Source organism: Macaca nemestrina, chromosome 17 (assembly GCF_043159975.1).
Source record: "Macaca nemestrina isolate mMacNem1 chromosome 17, mMacNem.hap1, whole genome shotgun sequence".
Lineage (NCBI taxonomy): Eukaryota > Metazoa > Chordata > Mammalia > Primates > Cercopithecidae > Macaca > Macaca nemestrina.
The window spans coordinates 71,339,459-71,362,949 of record NC_092141.1 but is presented as its reverse complement, the minus strand read 5'-3'; the positions used below and the strand labels follow the sequence as shown (position 1 = coordinate 71,362,949).

At 36.9% G+C, this 23,491-nt stretch overlaps 1 protein-coding gene across 9 annotated transcripts in view; it reads right to left on the bottom strand.

The window, feature by feature from the left end:
• LOC105483060 (EF-hand calcium binding domain 3) overlaps positions 1-23,491 on the bottom strand; it is a 575,939-nt gene that overhangs the window by 138,842 nt on the left and 413,606 nt on the right. For all 9 annotated transcript variants that reach the window (XR_011615926.1, XM_071083376.1, XM_071083377.1 and 6 more), the window contains 13 exons: positions 20,950-21,054; positions 19,986-20,039; positions 19,343-19,447; positions 16,582-16,635; positions 15,542-15,646; positions 14,254-14,307; positions 13,588-13,692; positions 11,799-11,852; positions 4,515-4,619; positions 3,878-3,931; positions 2,238-2,342; positions 1,010-1,063; positions 432-536 (listed from right to left, as the gene is read on the bottom strand). Coding sequence is in view for 8 of the 9 variants with exons in the window: in XM_071083376.1 (XP_070939477.1) it covers positions 432-536; positions 1,010-1,063; positions 2,238-2,342; positions 3,878-3,931; positions 4,515-4,619; positions 11,799-11,852; positions 13,588-13,692; positions 14,254-14,307; positions 15,542-15,646; positions 16,582-16,635; positions 19,343-19,447; positions 19,986-20,039; positions 20,950-21,054 (1,059 nt within the window). In the remaining variant the exon portion in view is untranslated. The remainder of the gene's footprint in view (positions 1-431; positions 537-1,009; positions 1,064-2,237; positions 2,343-3,877; positions 3,932-4,514; positions 4,620-11,798; positions 11,853-13,587; positions 13,693-14,253; positions 14,308-15,541; positions 15,647-16,581; positions 16,636-19,342; positions 19,448-19,985; positions 20,040-20,949; positions 21,055-23,491) is intronic.

The window sequence follows — 23,491 nt, the reverse complement described above, 5'->3', positions numbered from 1 at the left end:
AAGAAGGAAGTAAAGAAATTAATAAGTTTCTCAAGGTTAACTATATTCTGGTATTTGGTGTACTATTAGTGGAACTCTAACATGTTGAAATAGATTTTTTCTTTTCTTTTTTTTAGAGGTGCATCTTTCTTCCTTTCCACAATTCTTTTATTATCTTTTCCTATCTTTAGCTTTAGTCTTGTTATAAATGCTGAGTCTCACATTTAAAACTGTTTATCCCATAATAGCAATACCCCAAAGAAGACATTACCTCCCAAATTAAGATATAAATGGTAAAGACAGTACATTTTATATTAGAATTGGCTCTTCCTATGCTTGATTTTCTCTTAATTTTTAATAGGACTTTAAACAGTCATACTTCTAGAATTTTATGTGTACAACTCATAAATTCAAGATTCTCTGAAATTGAATGCAAGGTCTGAAATGCTTACCATCCAATGGCACTATGTCCAGTAGATCCTGGTTTTCTTTATTTGTAAATTCAATACCTACATTTCCTAGATAAAGTTGTATGTCACTGGCATTTATCTTATCACCTTGGAAAAAGATGGGAAACATAAGTGAATATTTTCACATACAATGATTCTAAATTTAGACAATTATAATAAAACAGTAATATCTCAACTTGCAAGAGATGTAATTGCAGAAGAACAAGAACACAATGTGGATTATCTGACTGCAGAGCATCATAAGAAGGAGCTAAAAATAGAATATTTCCTTTAAGCCTGGTCAAAAGAATGCTTTTATTCATTGAAAACAATGGAAACAAGCCGGATACTTATAATAAAATAGACTTCTTTTAAAAAGAAAAGCTACTCCTAAAAAAGTAGGCAATAAAAAAACTCACCAGTATTCTTAAAAAGAAGCATGTCATCAATACTTTGGTGAAATAAGGCTTGTGTATCATTTATATAATACTGAGGCATTCCATAAATAAATATATTAAAATAGTTTTATGTATAATAAGGGATCTTGATTTTATATCTTTTTGTTAGCATTTCTCACTCACCAGAAAATAAATTGGCTGCACGGATCACAGAATTTAATAAAATCTTTCCATTGTCTGAAATACAAAGCATAAATCAGGTAAAATAATTTTTTTATTGCTATTAGGAATGAGATCACTTTTTTTCTTAAAATTTTCTAAGTTAACATTGCTTTCAGAGAGAGCATTTGTTAATTTTTGAGTGTTTTTCTTGTACTCAACTACCTCATAGAATTCAAAAGACCATGTTTTAAATGCTAAATTGGATCTTAAATTCTTCTCCTAAACTGTCATTTTGACCTAAAAGATATCTGTCCAATGCCAGATGAATGGTCTCAAGTCAGAAATTGCTTACCCTCTATTTCAACTCCACTCTGACATTCATCTCATATTTGTTAAATAAAAACATGATCACCTCTATTTGTACAATACTTTTTTTTTTCCTGAACAATTCCAAACCTTTTTTACCTTCTCACTTAGTTTTGTCAGTCTCCGACCTTTTGTAACATTTATTTCAATATCTTCCATTGTTTTCTTCTGAAGTGTTTGTTTTTCTAGTTAAATCTAAATCTACCAGTGTCCTTATTGGTTCTCTGACAACATTGAGATTAATAACCAGAAGTCATATTTTTATCCTTGAGGACTGTAACTCTACAAGTACTTCTTACTATTTATTTTCTTTTTCTTTTTTTAAGAGACAGACTCTTGCTCTGTTACCCAGTCTGGAGTGCAATGGTACAGTCGTAGCTCACTGCAGCCTCAAACTTCTGGGCTCAAGCAATCCTCCTGCCTTGGCTTCCCAAAGTGTTGGGATTATAGGTGTGAGCTACTGTGCCTGGCCTTCTTACTTTCTTTATTTTTGAGACGGAGTCTCACTCTATCGCCCATGCTGGACTGCAGTGGCACAATCTGGGCTCACTGTGACCTCTGCCTTCTGGGTTCAAGTGATTCTCCTGCCTCAGTCTCCCAAGTAGCTGGGATTATAGGCCTGGTCCACTATATCCGGCTAATTTTTGTATTTTTAGTAGAGACGGGGTTTCACCATGTTGGCTCAGTTGGTCTTGAACTTCTGACCTCAGGTGATCTGCCTGCCTCGGCCTCCCAAAGTGCTGGGATCACAGGCGTGATCCACTGTGCCCAGCTCTGGCCTCCTTACTTTCTAAGTGAAATTGAATAAGCAAACTCTCAGAGGTTTTACGAGAGGATTTTAAAGATTCTTCAGAAAGAAAGTGATAAATGGTAAATGAAATACCATCAATTTTCAAATGGTTCCGTAGATCTTTCATTTCTTCATTTTCAAGTTTGTAGTTCATGTTTTCCAGAATGGTTTCTAGTTTATTTTCAAAGACCTTCCCTCCTTAAGAAAAAATATGTGAAATAAGAAAAATGTGAAATAATACCTTAACCTTAAAAATTCTACTTAGGTATATGCCCTAAACTCCAGTGAGAGGGAGAAAAGCAAAGTCACAATGCAGATGTTCAGAAAGAACACAAAACCAAGGTGGCAGGGGATTCGGTATGGATATGAGGAAAAAGAACAGCTCCTTATACTTGTTGCATGATACCCTGCTAACATTTTAAGTAGACATTTGAAACAAAGAGAATGAATAAGGTTTATTATTCATTCTTCAGCTATTACTCATTGTGGGGAAATATGTTAGAAACAACAGCCGTAATAGCAGCCACTGAATTTGAAACCTACCATTATAACAGTAAATTGTCTGTACAAATTTAGTATTTATCTGAGCTTAAGCTATAAGTCATAAAAGGAAAGAAAAACTTTAGTAAACTAACTGTTAAATATAGCACAGTGAATCAACACCTCTCATCTGTGAAATGGTGATAATAAAAGTACCTACCTCATAGTATTTCTGTGAGAATTAAATAAATATACGTAAAGTATTTGGAATAGTGCCTGGTACACCACTCATTAGAAATTAGCTATTGCTATCATTAAGTAATTAGAAGGATTTTCAATTAAAAAAATTTTTTTTCAACTTTTATTTTAGGTTCAGGGGTACATTTGCTGCTTTCTTACATCGGTAAATTGTGTGTTGCTGAGGTTTGTTGTATAAATGATCCCATCATCTAGGTAGTGTGCATAGTACCCAACAGACAGCTTTTCAACCCTTGACCCCTCCTGGCCTACCTCCTCTACCCTTCCTAATAGTCCCCAGTGCCCAGTGTCTATTGTTCTCATCTTTATGTCCAGGTATAGTCAATGGTCAGCTCCCACTTATAAGCGATAATATGCAGTATTTTGTTTTCTGTCCCTGTGTTAATTTGCTTAGAATAATAGCTTCCAGCTACACCCATGTTGCTGCAAAGGGCAGGATTTTGTTCTTTTTTATGGATGCATAGTATTTCATGGTGTATATATACCACATTTTCTTTATCTAGTCTACTACTGATAGGTATCTAGGTTGATTCCATGTCTTTGGTATTGCAAATATGCTGTGATGAACTTACAAGTGTATGTGTCTTTTTGGTAGAATGACTTATTTTCCTTTGGGTATATACCCAGTAGTGGGATTTTTGGGTCGAATGGTAGTTTAACCCCCAATTCTCTGAGAAATCTCCAAACTGCTCTCCACAGTGGCTGAACTAATTACATTTGTTCCCTTTTCTCCACAGCCTCATCAACATCTGTTATTTTTTGTCTTTTTAAGAAAAGCCATTCTGACTGGTGTGAGATGGTATCTTATTGTGGTTTTGACTTACATTTCTTTAATGATTAGTGATGTTGAGCATTTTTTCATATGTTTGCCAGCTACATGTATGTCTTCTTTTGAGAAGTATCTGTTTTTATCCTTTGTAAAGGGACTTTAGAAAAGGAAATATAAAGCTTAAGATTTCAGTTGTACTTAACTTCTTATTACACATATTACTCACCTTGGAAAGTCTTTAAACGATCTAGTAACAGATTGCGACACACTTTTCCATCAGCTATAAGACAAGGCATAATTGATGTCATAGAGAAAGTGATACAGCAATTCATAACAAGAATATATAGACTATTATTTCATAAAGACAACAATCTTACGTGATTTGCCTTATAGATTTAACCAGTTTCGCATCCACACATCCTTCTCTTCCTTGGCTTTAAGCATAAAGTGAAGGAGTAAAGTTCTAAACTTATCCATCTTACTATGCTGAAACTATCTCTCTGCCTTGACTCTTTTTATCCTGCTATTATTATATGACTTCTCTTTTTTCTCCCTTTTCTTTATGCTTTAGGACTTCCAGACATTCCCAAGGTAATAAACTAAATTAAAAATGTTTAATAAATTAAAAACTCCTTATTCATTTACAAAGTTTTCAAGCTCAGTCCCAATAAGTTAACTCCATCACCATAATAGTCTTCATGAGAGCAAGGACTTTTGTCTTTAATCTCATTATCTAAGAAGTACTCAGTAAATATGTTGAATATAAATATAGGTGGAATAAATGTTTAATGATTCTCACCTCCCCCAATACCATCACCTAAACTAAGTTCCCCCAAAGGTCAAACTGTATCAGAAATGCTCACAAGTAACTGGCAGAGTTTTTAGCAGCTTCCAGCGTTCCTTAGGTGTGAGTTCTATCCCTATGTTTTTCAAAATATCATCTACTTCATTAGTATTAATCTTGGTTCCTTTGAAAAGATGGAAAAGATGATGAAAAATCTGAGTAAGTGACAAATGATTTTAAACTATGAATGCCATCTAAGTTTAATTGCAGGCTTAAATAGTCAAAATGCTGAGTCAAAATTCTAAGGGGATGTCAGAAATATAACTCAATCTCAAAATTCTAGAGAAGAAAATACCTTTTGAATGTTCTAATAATAACAGGATAAATCAACACTCTGAAATGGGGCTTGTATAAAGGTATATATCTATGACTACTGTATAAATGACTATGTAAATAATTCTTTGAAGATAGGTAGCATCCATATTTGCCTATGTGATAAGATGAATTATTCCTAAAAAGAATTATGACAATGTTTTGTTTCACCAATTATATGGTAATCTAGATTTCTATCTGTTTAAACAATGGAAAAATGATGTTCATTATTGAAAAAAATGCAGAAGATATAAGGTATTTTACCAAGACTTTATAATTTGGTAGTTTTGCTCAAAAAGTATATAATCAAAAACTATCCTGGGTTATTGGATAAAAGATACCATAATATACTAAAAGGACTAACAAGTCAATGTCAGTATGATGGAAATAGAGTATTTAAAGGTATAACAGAAAAAGTATTAGAATATAGCTATTGGGCGGAGCAAGATGGCCGAATAGGAACAGCTCCAGTCTCCAACTCCCAGCGCCAGCGACACAGAAGACAGGTGATTTCTGCATTTTCAACTGAGGTACTGGGTTTATCTCACTAGGGAGTGCCTGACAATCAGTGCTGCTCAGCTGCTGCAGCCCGACCAGTGAGAGCTGAAGCAGGGCGAGGCATCGCCTCACCTGGGAAGCGCAAGGGGGAAGGGAATCCCTTTTCCTAGCCAGGGGAACTGAGACCCACAACACCTGGAAAATCGGGTAACTCCCACCCCAATACTGCGCTCTACCAAGGATCTTAGCAAACGGGCACACCAGGAGACTATATCCCACACCTGGCCGGGAGGGTCCCATGCCCACCGAGCCTCCCTCATTGCTGGCACAGCAGTCTGTGATCTCGCAGCAAGGCAGCAGCGAGGCTGGGGGAGGGGTGCCCGCCATTGCTGAGGCTTAAGTAGATAAACAAAGCGGCTAGGAAGCTCGAACTGGGTGGAGCTCACAGCAGCTCAAGGAGTCCTGCCTGTCTCTGTAGACTCCACCTCTGGGGACAGGGCACAGCTAAACAACAACAACAACAACAACAACAACAAGAAAAAGCAGCTGAAACCTCTGCAGACGCAAACGACTCTGTCTGACAGCTTTGAAGAGAGCAGTGGATCTCCCAACACGGAGGTTGAGCTCTGAGAAGGGACAGACTGCCTGCTCAAGTGGGTCCCTGACCCCTGAGTAGCCTAACTGGGAGACATCCCCCACTAGGGGCAGACCAACACCCCACACCTCACACGGTGGAGTACACCCCTGAGAGGAAGCTTCCAAAGCAAGAATCAGACAGGTACACTCGCTGTTCAGCAATATTCTATCTTCTGCAGCCTCTGCTGCTGATACCCAGGCAAACAGGGTCTGGAGTGGACCTCAAGCAATCTCCAACAGACCTACAGCTGAGGGTCCTGACTGTTAGAAGGAAAACTAACAAACAGGAAGGACACCCACACCAAAACCCCATCAGTACGTCACCATCATCAAAGACCAGAGGCAGATAAAACCACAAAGACGGGGAAAAAGCAGGGCAGAAAAGCTGGAAATTCAAAAAATAAGAGCGCATCGCCCCCTGCAAAGGAACGCAGCTCATTGCCAGCAACGGATCAAAGATGGACGGAGAATGACTTTGACGAGATGAGAGAATAAGGCTTCAGTCCATCAAACTTCTCAGAGCTAAAGGAGGAATTACATACCCAGTGCAAAGAAACTAAAAATCTTGAAAAAAGAGTGGAAGAATTGATAACTAGAATAATTAATGCAGAGAAGGCCATAAATGAATGCACAGAGATGAAAACCATGACACGAGAAATACGTGACAAATGCACAAGCTTCAGTAACCGACTTGATCAACTGGAAGAAAGAGTATCAGCGATTAAGGATCAAATGAGTGAAATGAACCGAGAAGAGAAACCTAAAGAAAAAAGAAGAAAAAGAAATGAACAAAGCCTGCAAGAAGTATGAGATTATATAAAAAGACCAAATCTACGTCTGATTGGGGTGCCTGAAAGTGAGGGGGAAAATGGAACCAAATTGGAAAACACTCTTCAGGATATCATCCAGGAGAACTTCCCCAACCTAGTAGGGCAGGCCAACATTCAAATTCAGGAAATACAGAGAACGCCACAAAGATACTCCTCAAGAAGAGCAACTCCAAGACACATAATTGTCAGATTCACCAAAGTTGAAATGAAGGAAAAAATCTTAAGGGCAGCCAGAGAGAAAGGTCGGGTTACCCACAAAGGGAAGCCCATCAGACTAACAGCAGATCTCTCGGCAGAAACTCTACAAGCCAGAAGACAGTGGGGGCCAATATTCAACATTCTTAAAGAAAAGAATTTTAAACCCAGAATTTCATATCCAGCCAAACTAAGTTTCGTAAGTGAAGGAGAAATAAAATCCTTTACAGATAAGCAAATGCTTAGAGATTTTGTCACCACCAGGCATGCCTTACAAGAGACCCTGAAGGAAGCACTAAACATGGAAAGGAACAACCGATACCAGCCATTGCAAAAACATGCCAAAATGTAAAGACCATCGAGGCTAGGAAGAAACAGCATCAACTAACGAGCAAAATAACCAGTTAATATCATAATGGCAGGATCAAGTTCACACATAACAATATTAACCTTAAATGTAAATGGACTAAACGCTCCAATTAAAAGACACAGACTGGCAAACTGGATAAAGAGTCAAGACCCATCAGTTTGCTGTATTCAGGAGACCCATCTCACATGCAGAGACACACATAGACTCAAAATAAAGGGATGGAGGAAGATCTACCAAGCAAATGGAGAACAAAAAAAAGCAGGGGTTGCAATACTAGTCTCTAATAAAATAGACTTTAAACCGTCAAAGATCAAAAGAGACAAAGAAGGCCATTACATAATGGTAAAGGGACCAATTCAACAGGAAGAGCTAACTATCCTAAATATATATGCACCCAATACAGGAGCACCCAGATGCATAAAGCAAGTCCTTAAAGACTTACAAAGAGACTTAGACTCCCATACAATAATAATGGGAGACTTCAACACCCCACTGTCAACGTTAGACAGATCAACGAGACAGAAAATTAACAAGGATATCCAGGAATTGAACTCAGCTCTGTAGCAAGCAGACCTAATAGACATCTACAGAACTCTCCACCCCAAATCAACAGAATATACATTCTACTCAGCACCACATCACACTTATTCCAAAATTGACCACAGAATTGGAAGTAAAGCACTCCTCAGCAAATGTACAAGAACAGAAATTATAACAAACTGTCTCTCAGACCACAGTGCAATCAAACTAGAACTCAGGACTAAGAAACTCAATCAAAACCGCTCAACTACATGGAAACTGAATAACCTGCTCCTGAATGACTACTGGGTACATAACCAAATGAAGGCAGAAATAAAGATGTTCTTTGAAACCAATGAGAACAAAGATACAACATACCTGAATCTCTGGGACACATTTAAAGCAGTGTGTAGAGGGAAATTTATAGCACTAAATGCCCACAAGAGAAAGCTGGAAAGATCTAAAATTGACACTCTAACATCACAATTGAAAGAACTAGAGAAGCAAGAACAAACACATTCAAAAGCTAGCAGAAGGCAAGAAATAACTAAGATCAGAGCAGAACTGAAGGAGATAGAGACACAAAAAACCCTTAAAAAAAATCAATGAATCCAGGAGTTGGTTTTTTGAAAAGATCAACAAAATTGATAGACCACTAGCAAGAGTAATAAAGAAGAAAAGAGAGAAGAATCAAATAGATGCAATAAAAAATGATAAAGGGGATATCACCACCGACCCCACAGAAATACAAACTACCATCAGAGAATACTATAAACACCTCTACGCAAATAAACTAGAAAATCTAGAAGAAATGGATAATTTCCTGGACACTTACACTCTCCCAAGACTTAACCAGGAAGAAGCGCAATTCCTGAATAGACCAATAGCAGGCTCTGAAAGTGAGGCAATAATTAATAGCCTACCAAAGAAAAAAAGTCCAGGACCAGATGGATTCACAGCTGAATTCTACCAGAGGTACAAGGAGGAGCTGGTACCATTCCTTCTGAAACTATTCCAATCAATAGAAAAAAAGGGAATCCTCCCTAACTCATTTTATGAGGCCAACATCATCTTGATACCAAAGCCTGGCAGAGACACAACAAAAAAAGAGAATTTTAGACCAATATCCCTGATGAACATCGATGCAAAAATCCTCCATAAAATACTGGCAAACCGAATCCAGCAGCACATCAAAAAGCTTATCCACCATGATCAAGTGGGCTTCATCCCTAGGATGCAAGGCTGGTTCAACATATGCAAATCAATAAACGTAATCCAGCATATAAACAGAACCAAAGACAAAAACCACATGATTATCTAAATAGATGCAGAAAAGGCCTTTGACAAAATTCAACAGCCCTTCATGCTAAAAACGCTGAATAAATTCGGTATTGATGGAATGTATCTCAAAATAATAAGTGCTATTTATGACAAACCCACAGCCAATATCATACTGAATGGGCAAAAACTGGAAAAATTCCCTTTGAAAACTGGCACAAGACAGGGATGCCCTCTCTCACCACTCCTATTCAACATAGTGTTAGAAGTTCTGGCTAGGGCAATCAGGCAAGAGAAAGAAATCAAGGGTATTCAGTTAGGAAAATAAGAAGTTAAATTGTACCTGTTTGCAGATGACATGATTGTATATTTAGAAAACCCCATCATCTCAGCCCAAAATCTCCTTAAGCTGAGAAGAAACTTCAGCAAAGTCTCAGGATACAAAATTAATGTGCAAAAATCACAAGCATTCTTATACACCAGTAACAGAAAAACAGAGAGCCAAATCATGAATGAAGTTCCATTCATAATTGCTTCAAAGAGAATGAAATACCTAGGAATCCAACTTACAAGGGATGTAAAGGACCTCTTCAAGGAGAACTACAAACCATTGCTCAGTGAAATAAAAGAGGACACAAACAAATGGAAGAACATACCATGCTCATGGATAGGAAGAATCAATATCGTGAAAATGGCCATACTGCCCAAGGTAATTTATAGATTCAATGCCATCCCCATCAAGCTACCAATGAGTTTCTTCACAGAATTGGAAAAAACTGCTTTAAAGTTCATAAAAAGAGCCTGCATTGCCAAGACAATCCTAAGTCAAAAGAACAAAGCTGGAGGCATCACACTACCTGACTTCAAACTATACTACAAGGCTACAGTAACCAAAACAGCATGGTACTGGTACCAAAACAGAGATATAGACCAATGAGACAGAACAGAGTGCTCAGAAATAATACCACACATCTACAGCCATCTGATCTTTGACAAACCTGAGAAAAACAAGAAATGGGGAAAGGATTCCCTATTTAATAAATGGTGCTGGGAAAATTGGCTAGCCATAAGTAGAAAGCTGAAACTGGATCCTTTCCTTACTCCTTATACGAAAATTAATTCAAGATGGATCAGAGACTTAAATGTTAGACCTAATACCATAAAAACCCTAGAAGAAAATCTAGGTAATACCATTCAGAACATAGGCATGGGCAAGGACTTCATGTCTAAAACACCAAAAGCAACGGCAACAAAAGCCAAAATTGACAAATGGGATCTCATTAAACTAAAGAGCTTCTGTACAGCAAAAGAAACTACCATCAGAGTGAACAGGCAACCTACAGATTGGGAGAAAATTTTTGCAATCTACTCATCTGACAAAGGGCTAATATCCAGAACCTACAAAGAACTCAAACAAATTTACAAGAAAAAAACAAACAACCCCATCGAAAAGTGGGCAAAGGATATGAACAGACACTTCTCAAAAGACATTTATGCAGCCAACAGACACATGAAAAAATGCTCATCATCACTGGCCATCAGAGAAATGCAAATCAAAACCACAATGAGATACCATCTCACACCAGTTAGAATGGCAATCATTAAAAAGTCAGGAAACAACAGGTGCTGGAGAGGATGTAGAGAAATAGGAACACTTTTACACTGTTGGTGGGATTGTAAACTAGTTCACCCATTATGGAAAACAGTATGGCGATTCCTCAAGGATCTAGAACTAGAAGTACCATATGACCCAGCCATCCCATTACTGGGTATATACCCAAAGGATTATAAATTATGCTGCTATAAAGACACATGCACACGTATGTTTATTGCAGCACTATTCACAATAGCAAAGACTTGGAATCAACCCAAATGTCCATCAGTGACAGACTGGATTAAGAAAATGTGGCACATATACACCATGGAATACTATGCAGCCATAAAAAAGGATGAGTTTGTGTCCTTTGTAGGGACATGGATGCAGCTGGAAACCATCATTCTCAGCAAACTATCGCAAGAACAGAAAAACAAACACCGCATGTTCTCACTCATAGGTGGGAACTGAACAATGAGATCACTTGGACTCGGGAAGGGGAACATCATACACCGGAGCCTATTATGGGGAGGGGGGAGGGGGGAGGGGGGAGGGATTGCATTGGGAGTTATACCTGATGTAAATGATGAGTTGATGGGTGCTGACGAGTTGATGGGTGCAGCACGCCAACATGGCACAAGTATACATATGTAACAAACCTGCATGTTATCCACATGTACCCTAGAACTTAAAGTATAATTAAAAAAAAAAAAAGAATATAGCTATTTACAACAATTTTCCCTTAACTTTTTTTTTTTTTTTTTTTTGAGATGGAGTCTAGCTCTGTCATCCAGGCTGGAGTGCAGTGGTGAGATCTTGGCTCACTGTAACCTCTGACCCCTGGGTTCCAGCGATTCTCCCACCTCACTCTCCTAAGTAGCTGGGATTACAGGCACGCACCACCAGTCCCAGCTAATTTTTTATATTTTCAGTAGAGACGGGGTTTCACCACATTGGCCAGGCTGGTCTCGAACTCCTGAGCTCCAGTGATCCATCTGCCTCAGCCTCCCAAAGTGCTGGAATTATAGGCGTGAGCCACTGTGCCCGGCCTACCTATAATTTTTCACTCACCTGTAAATGACTCTACATTTTCCATGACCTTATTCAGTTTAACCTTCTTTTCATCTGTAAGATAAGGTACAAATGAGACCAGCCATAATGACTCAGACCCAGAAAATATGCTATTAATACCTTACATTGTAGAATACAACATTAACATTCAGAAGTTTGCCCTGATTTGTTCTATAAATGTATTCATTTTCATGCCCAGATGATCATGGTAGTGAAGAACGAAGTTCCAAATATGATAACTATATAGCACAGAAGAAGAAATTAAAGTATATAAAATTCTATACACAATGGTTCTAGGAAATTTTGAAAGCATTGCTTTGACTTCCTTTCCACTTGGCCTGTCCCACTTTAGAATCCAGGAATAACCCTATGTTTGACCACTTTATTATTACAAGATTTAAAAGAAATATATTCTATAATATTGGTGTATTTATCTACCTAAAGGATCATGGCTACTTCTACATGCAACTGTTACTCAGCCCTTTCTCCATGCTTCTGACTCCCTGGCCACAAAGATTTCCAATCTTTGCTGACTCTCATTTAATTTGTGTACTTACTAGTTGATAATTCTCATCTCAAGGGCCACATCACACAACCTCCTTAAAGAATCATTCCTATCATAGTCTGTGTGGCTCTGCTTACCTCTCTTATGTGAGACAGTCTGATTTGGTAGAAAGGGCAAACCTTTCAAGTTATATAGATCTGAATTGCCATCTTTACTTTTCCATTTAGTGGCCACATGGCCTCAGGCAAATCAATTAACCTTTGTGACTGATTTTCCATTTCCACATCAGGTAAATTAGGATGATAATCTACTTTGCAGTTATTTTGAGGACTATTAACATACGTCAAGTACTGATTATTGTTTTTGGTATATAGTAGGCAGTTAATACTTGATAATTATTGTCTGTGGCTATTTCAATAGAGGTGATTAGTTTATATTACCAGGAATATGACAGCATGAGAATAAGAGAAAGAGGATTGGCCAGTTTCCTGTATTAGTTACTTAATTAGTATGCAATTCTGTGTTCTTATTAATTAAATTAATATTATTTTGTGCAAATAGTCTTGCAAAATATCTGTTCAAGTGGGTAAGACTGACCTGATTTATATTAGCAAATATTTCTAGTAAAAAGACATATTAAATAAAGCAAGACTATACATAAAATTCTGAATCTGTGTGCTTTGGATCAGAAAGAAGAGAGATAGCGGTAATACATTTTTATAGTACAGTAAGGATCTTAGATAATTGGCTTTTAATTCAACATATCATTCACAATCTCAGACCCACACAATACACTATAATACTAAGGAAAGCCACTGTGTTGCTTACCAGAGAGAAGGATGCATTTTCTATTTCTTTTTCATAGGATTTTAAAAACTAGACTTTTTATATGATCAAAACAACATGCTGGAAAGGAACAACCGGTACCAGCCACTGTAAAAACGTGCCAAATTGTAAAGACCATCGATGCTATGAAGAAACTGCATCAATTAATGGGCAAAATAACCAGCTAACATCATAATGACAGGATCAAATTCACACGGGCTAAATACCCCAATTAAAAGACACAGACTGGCAAATTGGATAAAGAGTCAAGACCCATCAGTGTGCTGTATTCAGGAGACCCATCTCACGTGCAGAGACACACATAGGCTCAAAATAAAGGGATGCAGGAAGATCTACCAAGCAAAAAGTCTGAGATAATAGATTTTTTTTAGATGAATACATTTTGAAATTTTATTACAGGATCTCAGAGTTTCCTTGAAGATACAATGACATGCTCACCAGTAGTTGGCAGGTGGTTCTGCAGGTATTCAATTTCCTCATCTTCCAGCTCATAACCCATGTTTTCCAGGATAGTACCAATTTTAGAGACATTGCACTTCCCACCTTAGGAAAGAAGGAAGTGATAAAATATAGGAACTGATAGCTAAGAAAAATACTGGTTATATTCAGTCACCAATAAAAATCAAATAGAACAAATCCATTGCCAGTAATAATTTTTTTAAAAAACTGTTCAGGGCTACATAAATAAACCCTTACTGTGGAAGCCAGGAATATAATATGTTTTGCCACTCTTGTTTCAGGGGAAGCTTTCAATACTTTGGAAAAAAGGTGTATTTAGAAGAAAACTATATATTACATAATATATAATTTTATTATATACTAATTATATGTACTACTTTTTTACATTATAAATTACATATGTTTTTTTTTAAATGAACTTGATGAATTATGTTAGATAAGAATTAGAGCTCTGGACAGCAAATAGAATTTAAAACTTTTGCAAAGTATAAATTATCACATTAAATATAGTTGTATCTAAGACCTATAGGCTAATGTGACAATAAAATAGATAATCTAATTGTTATCTAATGATAAGGTCTTTTAATAGTTAAGGTAAAGCTTACAAGTCATAGTTTTACTTGCCTTATTGGGTTTTTTACTTACCAGGAAATGATTTTATATTATCAAGCAATATATTTTTATATACCTTTCCGTCATCTGTAAAATAAGGCACAGTTAAGATCAAAGAAAAAATTACAGAGACAGTCAAAAAAAGAGTAGAAAGAACATATATATATACACATACATATATATATATACACACATACACACACACATATATATATATATATATATATATAGAGAGAGAGAGAGAGAGAGAGAGAGAGAGAGAGAGAGAGAGAGAAAGAGATGGAATCTCACTCTGTTGCCCAGGCTAGAGTGCAGTGGCGCAATCTCAGCTCACTCTGCCTCTCAGGTTCAAGTGATTCTTCCACCTCAGCCTCCTAAGTAGCTGGGATTATAGGCATGCGCTACCATGCCCAGCTAATTTTTGTGTTTTTAGTAGAGATGGGGTTTTGCCATGTTGGCCAGGCTAGTCTCGAACTCCTGACCTCAGGTGATCGCCCACCTTGGCCTCCCAAAGTGCTGGGATTACAGGTGTGAGCCACCATGCCCAGCCGCAATTTTTAAATGCAGATTTTAAAAAAGTACTTTCTTAATTTGCATTCCTACATTTCCTACAGCCACACCTCTTCATAACTAAGTCCAAAAATAAGATGAGAATAAAATTCTTAATGTGGACAGTCCATTCATTCTTATACACTGAAACAGATGTGCCTTTTCCCCACTCTGCTTTTTCCCTTTTCCTTCTCTCTGCTACTAACTAATTCAGCTTTCTTTTCTCTTTGGCCTCCTTAAGCTTTATTTAATCTCGGGGTAATGATACTCTTAATGGCAGGACTCAGGTTTGAAGATATGACAGCCTCTCAAAACTAAAAATTTAAATGTCAAATGCATAATATACTTACAACCAGAGGTTAATCTTTTTTTTTTTTTTTTTTTTTTTTTTGATGACGTCTCACTGCATTTTGCAGGCTGGAGTGCAGTGGCACAATCTTGGCTCACTGCAACCTCTGCCTCTGTGGTTCAAGCGACTCTCCTGCCTCAGCCTCCTGAGTAACTGGGATTACAGGCACGCACCACCACGCCTGGCTAATTTTTGTAATTTTTAGTAGGGACAGGGTTTCACCATGTTGGCCAGGTTGGTCTCAAACTCCTGGCATCAGGTAATCTGCCCGCCTTGGCCTCCCAGAGTGCTGGGATTACCACCATGCCCAGACTCTTTCTGTCTTTTTATAGGAAATCAGAGGGGCCCATTTTTATGATATTCTCACATTTAAGTCCACACTAGCACAGAAATATATATCATAGTAGTGCATAAAATACCTACCAGTAATTGGCAACATTTTCATCAGGTTCCAGAGTTCCCTATTTGTGAGCTCTACTCCCATGTCTCCCAGTACTTTTTGTATGTCCTTGGCTTGAATTTTTCCTCCTTGTAAAAGATGGGAATGGAGAGACACGTAAGAATTGCCTACTGACTCAAAGTGATGAAAAGTGTTTATGCTTGTATAGTATTATCTACAGCTTTCAGATGAAGAGCACAGGAAATGGAAATTATTTCTTAAAATCTAAATAAGATCCTTTTTTATAATGCTCTTAATGACTTAGAGAACTTAACCCAGCTCATAGTAAGGGGATGTACAAGATGCTCAGTGATCTAAATATGTATGAACATCACACACCGGGGCCTATTATGGGGAGGGGGGAGGGGGGAGGGATTGCATTGGGAGTTATACCTGATGTAAATGACGGGTTGATGGGTGCTGATGAGTTGATGGGTGCAACACACCAACATGGCACAAGTATACATATGTAACAAACCTGCACGTTGTGCACATGTACCTTAGAACTTAGAGTATAATTAAAAAAAAAAAGCAAACAAATCAAAAAACCCTAAAAAAAAATATATGCATAAACTGTTATGTAATCTGAATCATATTACCATCAGGTGAAATCTGTGTTACTTTTGCTTTGCCTGAATTATGAGATAGATTAGTCTCACTGACTACATTATTTGTATACCTGTCAAAGTTTTACCTTAACATTTACTGGGTTACAGTAGGTGCTTAGCAAGCATTTTGAATGAATGAATGAACACATGTGTAGCCTATTTAATCACAGTGAAATGCATCACAAAATCAAGGTTTCAGAGTGTAAGACTTGTTATAGAGGTGTAGCACCACGAAGTTGTAGCGAAAACATAAATAATTCAGTGAAATCTTCACTATTAAACCCAAATTTTAATCATTAAAAAAGTAGAAGTTAATTAGTCAATGATAGAATAAGAAAACACAATTTTAAATATGTATGTGAAAGTGAAGTATTTGCATTTTGGTTTTATATCTTTTCACAAAATGTCTTGCTCACCTGTGAATTTATTTACTTCTTTTAGTAGTTTATGCAGATCAGTCATCCCAGAAGCTAAAAAACAATCCAAAAATGCAGACAAACATAATTGCGTGCTGATTCAAAAAGACTGTCAGAGCAAAGGAATCATTTTCTTTATGATTTGTTTTAAATTATAGCCTAATAACATACATAGATAAGCATAAAATAGAGAAAATTACAAAAATGTTAACTATTAATTTCATCAATTATTCTCTCCTTCTCTCTTTTAAGATCTCAAACTTTATACACTGTGGAACATCTACTCCCTTGGGCATGGTCTCCTTACACTACGTACTACCAATTCCTAGGAACAAGATGAAAACATTTCCGTTTGGAACCTTAAGCTATTTCCCCATTGAACACTGCCCCATGCCAATCCCCCTGTTGTACTTATTTTCTAGTAAATATGTTCATTATATACTCAAAGATATGTTCATTACATACTCAAAATAAAAATAAATAAACGTGTTTTTAAATAAAAAGAATGTATCTACTTATTCTGTATCCCATCCAGACATCCTAACCCAGCAACTAGCATAAGACTTTATACATAGCAGTATTAAATACTTTACATTAAATGGTGGATTGGAACATATTACAATGGTACAAGTAGCTCTCAAATCATCGTATTTTTTCAAAGTTGCAGATGCAATATATTTTGGGGTAAGAAGAAAACTAGAAACTATGCACATTATTGGTATTTTGGTATTTTCTTGCCATAAAGGGTTATTTTTATTTTTTATTTTTTTCCAGACAGAGTCTCACTCTGTTACCCAGGCTGGAGAGCAGTGGTGTAATCTTGGCTCACTGCAACCTTCGCCTCCCTGGCTCAAGCAATTCTTGTGCCTTAACCACCCAAGTAACTGGGATTACAGGCATGCACCACAACACCTGGCTAATTTTTATATTTTTAGCAGAAATGGGGTTTTGCCATGTTGGCCAGGCTGGTCTCAATCTCCTGGCCTCAGGTGATCCGCCTGCCTCAACCTCCCAAAGTGGTAGGATTACAGGCATGAGCCACTGCATCTGGTCAAAAGGTTATGTTATTTATTATTATGCAATCCCATTCTTCTTTTGGGGTAGTTTCCAAAACACATTTTCCATTCATTTAGTTAGCAGATTTGCACTTTGGGGGCGCTATATATAGAACAATGTATTACATAAAACTCCTATGGAGCACAGAAAGAAAACAATATGGAAAATAGTGAAGAGATCTTAAGGGCCATGGAGGACACAGCAATAAGGTTTACCTTACATTTAATCAGAGTTACAGAAGAAACAAACCCACGGAATAAAGACAATAATGGAAGAGATGATGGCTAACAATTTTTCAGATCTGATGAAAGATTCCAATTGTCAGACTCAAAAAGCCCAGTGAATCCCAAGGAGGATAAATAAAAACAAATACATTTCCGTCTTCCATAGTGAAACTTCAAAACCTAAGACAAATGTCTTAAAGCAGCAGCAGCAGCAGCAGCAGCAGCAGCAGCAGCAGCAGCAGCAGCAGCAGCAGCAGCAACAACAACAACAACAAAAAGATTACTCTCTCAGGAAAAATAAACATTAGAAAGCAGAAGACAGTGGAATGATATCTAAAATGTGCTAAAAGAAAATAACTGTCTACCTAGACTGCTAGGTCCAGAGAAAATATCTGTCAAAACAAGAGCAAAACAAATATATTTTTAGACCAGAAAGAAAAAAGAAGTATTTGTCACTAGCAAATCCTAAATAAAGGAAATTATTTTAGGCAGAAGAAAAGTGATCCCAAAGGGAAGGCCTGAAGTAAAAGAAAAAATGAAGAGCAAAAAATAGGTAAACATTTGGGTAAATCTGAATAAATGGTGACTTTATAAAACGTTACTACTGATACAGGTTTGCTGAATTAAAACAAAACAAGATAGTATGAATGACATAAAGAACACTAATATGGGGAAGGGGAAACATAGAGTTAAAATGTTCTTAGGTCCTTCTATTATCTAGGAGAAAATGAATTTGGGGATGCAGTAACCTGCAAATTTATATTATTTTCTTTATCAAGGTCAGCAATAGAAGTGGAGATCTGAACGACTGGGTTGATCAAAATTTGGAGGTTTTATACAGCAGGAATGACAGAGAGATTAGTTTGACAATGAAAGAAGTTAGGAAACAGTTTGTATACTGAAAGGAGATGGAGAAATCCAGGAACTAGTATTTTTGATGAAGATGAGGTACATTTCTTGGGAACAAGAGAACTGGAAGGTTAAAAAAGAAGGTAAAATATTGCTGGTTATGATTTCTAAAGTACAGGAGATGAGACCAAGGAAGGAATAATGTGAGCCAGTGCCAAAACACAGGAAGAGGGATCGGGAAGTTGGTACATCACAAAGTTATAGAGAAATGTATAGCTGGATGAAAAGACCTTCCTATGTTATTACACTATGTACACACAAAAATAAAAAATAAAAAAGTTACTAAAATTATGTAATTAATCTGAAATTAATGATCCTTCTCAGTGGTTAATAAGCTGTTTAGCTTCTTTCAACGACAGACTTATTTTAACTCACTCTAAGACATATACCATGTACCCTGAAATTAGTGAAAATACACTAAATTAAAATGTGTTCTTACGTTAGGACTGAGTTCTTCCCTGAGTTATAAAAAGTCATATTAGCACCCAAACAGATCTAGCCTCAGGAATTCTCATGCATAAGCCTATAAATAAAATTTCCTCAAAAGGTCTAATACTGTCTATATTGCTCACCATCAACTGGTAGGTTTTGTGACAAATCTTTAAGTTCCTTATCTGGAAGCATGATTTTCACATTTTCCAAAACATTTTCCAGGTTACTAACATCAACTCTTCCACCTAAGGAAAGAATCAAGAATATGAGGGAAATTTAATGACCTTCTGAACAATACAATTTCAATTAATCCCCATGCACTATGGCTATCAGCAAAAATATCAATGACCCAAATGTTCAAGTGCATAAAGGTAGGCAAGATGGGATTAGAATTGTAACCTCTTGCCTGATCTTGAAAACCCTGCAAATTACAGATTGATTCTCTGATGAATTACTATTGTGGAGACAAAGTGAAAACATCTTTCTGGTAGGAAGGGCCTAAAAGCTCAGTTTAGTTCTTTTAGTTCCTGAAATGCCCTGAACAACTGCAATACTTAGCTTCACATTTTCTATGTAGAACCAGATTTAAACCCGCTTTTCAACTAAACTGGGCAAAAGCCAAGCTTGACAGCAAAATGAAAGACTATTTGGAAAATGCAGCTATATTTAAAAACAGCAGAATAAATATAGAATTAATTATTATGAGAGATGGTAAGACCTGTAAGAGAATAAACAGGCAGTAATACAAATTTGAGGCAGGAGGATTCTCTTCATGCTTCTTACCTTTGAATGATTTCACACCATCTAGCAATCTATTTTCAGATATAGTTCCATCATCTGCAGGAAAAGGCAAAATTCACAGCACAGATAAAGTGATACAGAGACTTAGAAAACTTGTAAAAATATATCATTTCATAAAAATATTTCTAAATGATTTGCTTTAGGAATAATTTTGATTTTTGCTGTCCCATGAGTTTGAAACCACAGAATGGAGAAAACTCTCAGAGTGCTGTGACTTAAAGTAATTATTTAATCATTTAATAGTGGCAAACAGCTTTAAAGGAATATGAACATGTCTTTTACTTTTCTTCTATGACTTTTCCTTCTTCTACTTTCCTATTCTTTCCATTTTCACATTTTTTCTTACATTTCTCAGCTCAACTTTTAGTGGTCAGGGTGGAACCAAAAATAATAACAAAAATTTTTATATCCAATGGCAAGATTTCAAGAAAACAGAGTTGCTGACTCTCAAAGAAAGAACTTCTCAAAGGAAGAACAAGGTCATGCTAAAATTTCTTACACTGTCATTTTTATTTATTTATTTTATTATTATTATTTTTTTGAGACAGAGTCTCGCTCTGTCGCCCAGACTGGAGTGCAGTGGCGCATCTCCGTTCACTGCAAGCTCCGCCTCCCAGGTTCACGCCATTCTCCTGCCTCAGCCTTCCGAGTAGCTAGGACTACAGGCGTGTGCTACCATGCCCGGCTAGTTTTTTGTATTTTTAGTACAGACGGTGTTTCACCGTGTTAGCCAGGTTGGTCCCGATCTCCTGACCTCGTGATCTGCCCGCCTCGGCCTCCCAAAGTGCTGGGATTACTGGCGTGAGCCACCGCGCCCTGCCGCCATTTTTATTTTTTAAACTAGAATATCTAATAGGTATCTTTTTTCTTTTTTTTTTTGTTAGGTTGTCTTAAGTACATAGGGCTAAACTTCTTCAAAAGGTCCAGTAGTATTTGAAGTGCTCACCATCAATTTGCAGATTTTGTACCAGTTCCAAGTATTCTTTAGGTGTGAATTCTATTCCAAGGCCTTCGAGAATATTTTTTAGATTTTCCACGTTAAGTTTTTCTCCTTCAAAAAATAGAAACGACAAGTATAGTTGACAATATTAAGAATTATCTAAGTATTCAACAATATGAAAGAAAATTGTCTTTGTTTATACATTACCATCCCTAAAAGCTGATAAAAAACAAAGGCATACCAAGACCTACTGAGTGGAGTAACTTAAAACTCATAAATGGACCAGGTGCGTTGGCTCATGCCTGTAATCCCAGCACTTTGGGAGGCTGAGGTGGGTGGATCACCTGAGATCAGGAGTTTGAGACCAGCTTGACCAACATGGAGACACGCTGTCTCTACCAAAAATACAAAATTAGCTGGGCGTGGTAGCACATGCCTGTAATCCCAGCTACTCAGGAGGCTGAGGCAGGAGAATCGCTTGAATCTGGAAGGCGGAGGTTGCGGTGGGCTGAGATCATGCCATTGCACTCCAGCCTGGGCAACAAGAGTGAAACTCCATCTCAAAAAACAAACAAAACAAAACAAACAAAAAAACTCATAAATAAATTCAGTAAAGTTGCAGGATACAAAATCAACATATAAAAATTATTAGGTGGTTGGGTGTGGTGGCTCATACCTGTAATCCTAGCACTTTGGAAGGCTGAGGCAGGAGGATCCCCTGAGCCCAGGAGTTTGAGGTCAGCCTGGGCAACACAGGGAGACCCCATCTCTACACAAAATTAAAAACAAACAAAAAAACTAGCTGGGCATGGTGGTGTGCACCTGTAGTCCCAGCTACTTGGGAGACGGAGGTGGGAGGCTCACTTGAGCCTGGGAGGTAGGATGCAGTGAGCTATGAATGCACCACTATTTTCCATCCTGGGTGACAGAGTGAGACCCTCTCTCAAAAAAGAAAAAATTAGTAGTGTTTCTATACTCCAGCTTTGGACTATTTAAAAAAGAAATGAAGAAAATAATCCCATTTACAATAACAATAACATCAAACATTTTAAAAATGGGAATAAATTTAACCAAGGATTTGAAAGATCTGTACACTGGAAGCTATAAAACACTGATGAGAGAAACTGAAGAAGACACAAATACATGCAAAGATATCCTATGTTCATGAATTGGAAGAATCAATATTGTTAAAATGTTCATCCTATTCAAAGTGATCTATATAGTCAATGCAATCCTTATCAAACTTCCAAAGTCATTTTTCAGAGAAATAGAAAAAACAATCCTAAATTCTACATGGAACCACAAAAAACCCCACATAGCCAAAGCAATCTTGAACACAAGAGAACAAGGCTGGAAGCATCACACTTCCTGATTTCAAAATATATTACAAAGCTATAGCAATGAATATAGCATGGTACTGGCATAAAAAGACACACTGGACAGTGAAACAGGATAGAAAGTCCAGAAATAAACCCATGTATTTACAGTCAATTGATTTTCAACCAAGGTACCATACAGTCTCTTCAATAAATGGTGCTGGGGAAACTGGATATCCCCGTGCAGAAGAAATAAATTAGATCCTTATCTCACCTACATATAAAAATCAACTCAAAATGGACTAAAGACTTAAACACAAGACCTGAAACTGTATAACTACTAGAAGAAAACACAGGGGAAAGCTCCATGACTTTGGTCTGAGCAATGATTTTTTAGATATGATCCCAAAAGTATAGGCAACAAAAGCAAAAACAGACAAATGGGATTACATCAAATTAAAAAGCTTCTGCACAGCAAACGCTTTCTTTCATGGGAGATTTTTTTTTATTACATATTCAATCTCCTTACTCTTTATTGGTCTCTCAGATTTCTTCATGATTTCATGATTCAGTCTTACTATTTCTTCATGATTCAGTCTTAGTAAGGTATATGTTTCTAGAAATTTATCCATTATTCTAGGTTGTCCAAATCGTTAGCATATAATTGTTCACAGTAGCATCATCCTATTATCCTTTGTATTTCTGGGTATCAGTTGAACTGTCTCCTCTTTTATTCCCGATTTTGTTTATTCGAGCCATCTCTCTTTTTTTCTTAGTCTAGCTAAAGGTTTGTCAATTTTGTTTACCTTTTCAAAAGAACAACTTTTAGTTTGGTTTGTTTCTCTAGTCTCTATTTCATTTATTTCTGCTCTTACCTTTGTTATTTCTTTCCTCCCTCTGCTAAGTGTGGGCTTAATTTTATCTCCTGTAAGTAACCTATCATTCATTTACTGAATCTTGGCAATTATACATACCTTACCTCTAAATGTTTTATTTTTGAGAAATCAAGTGAAAAGCACAATGAGGCATCAAACCATACACCTGATAAGGAGCTAATATCTAAAATATATATGGAACGCAACTCAATAGCAAGAAAACAAATAACCCAATTAAAAAATGATAAAAGGACCTGAAAAGATATTCAAAAGAAGACATATGAATGGCCAGCAGATATATGAAAAAACAATCAACATCTCTAATAATCAGGAAAATGCAAATTAAAACCCCAGTGA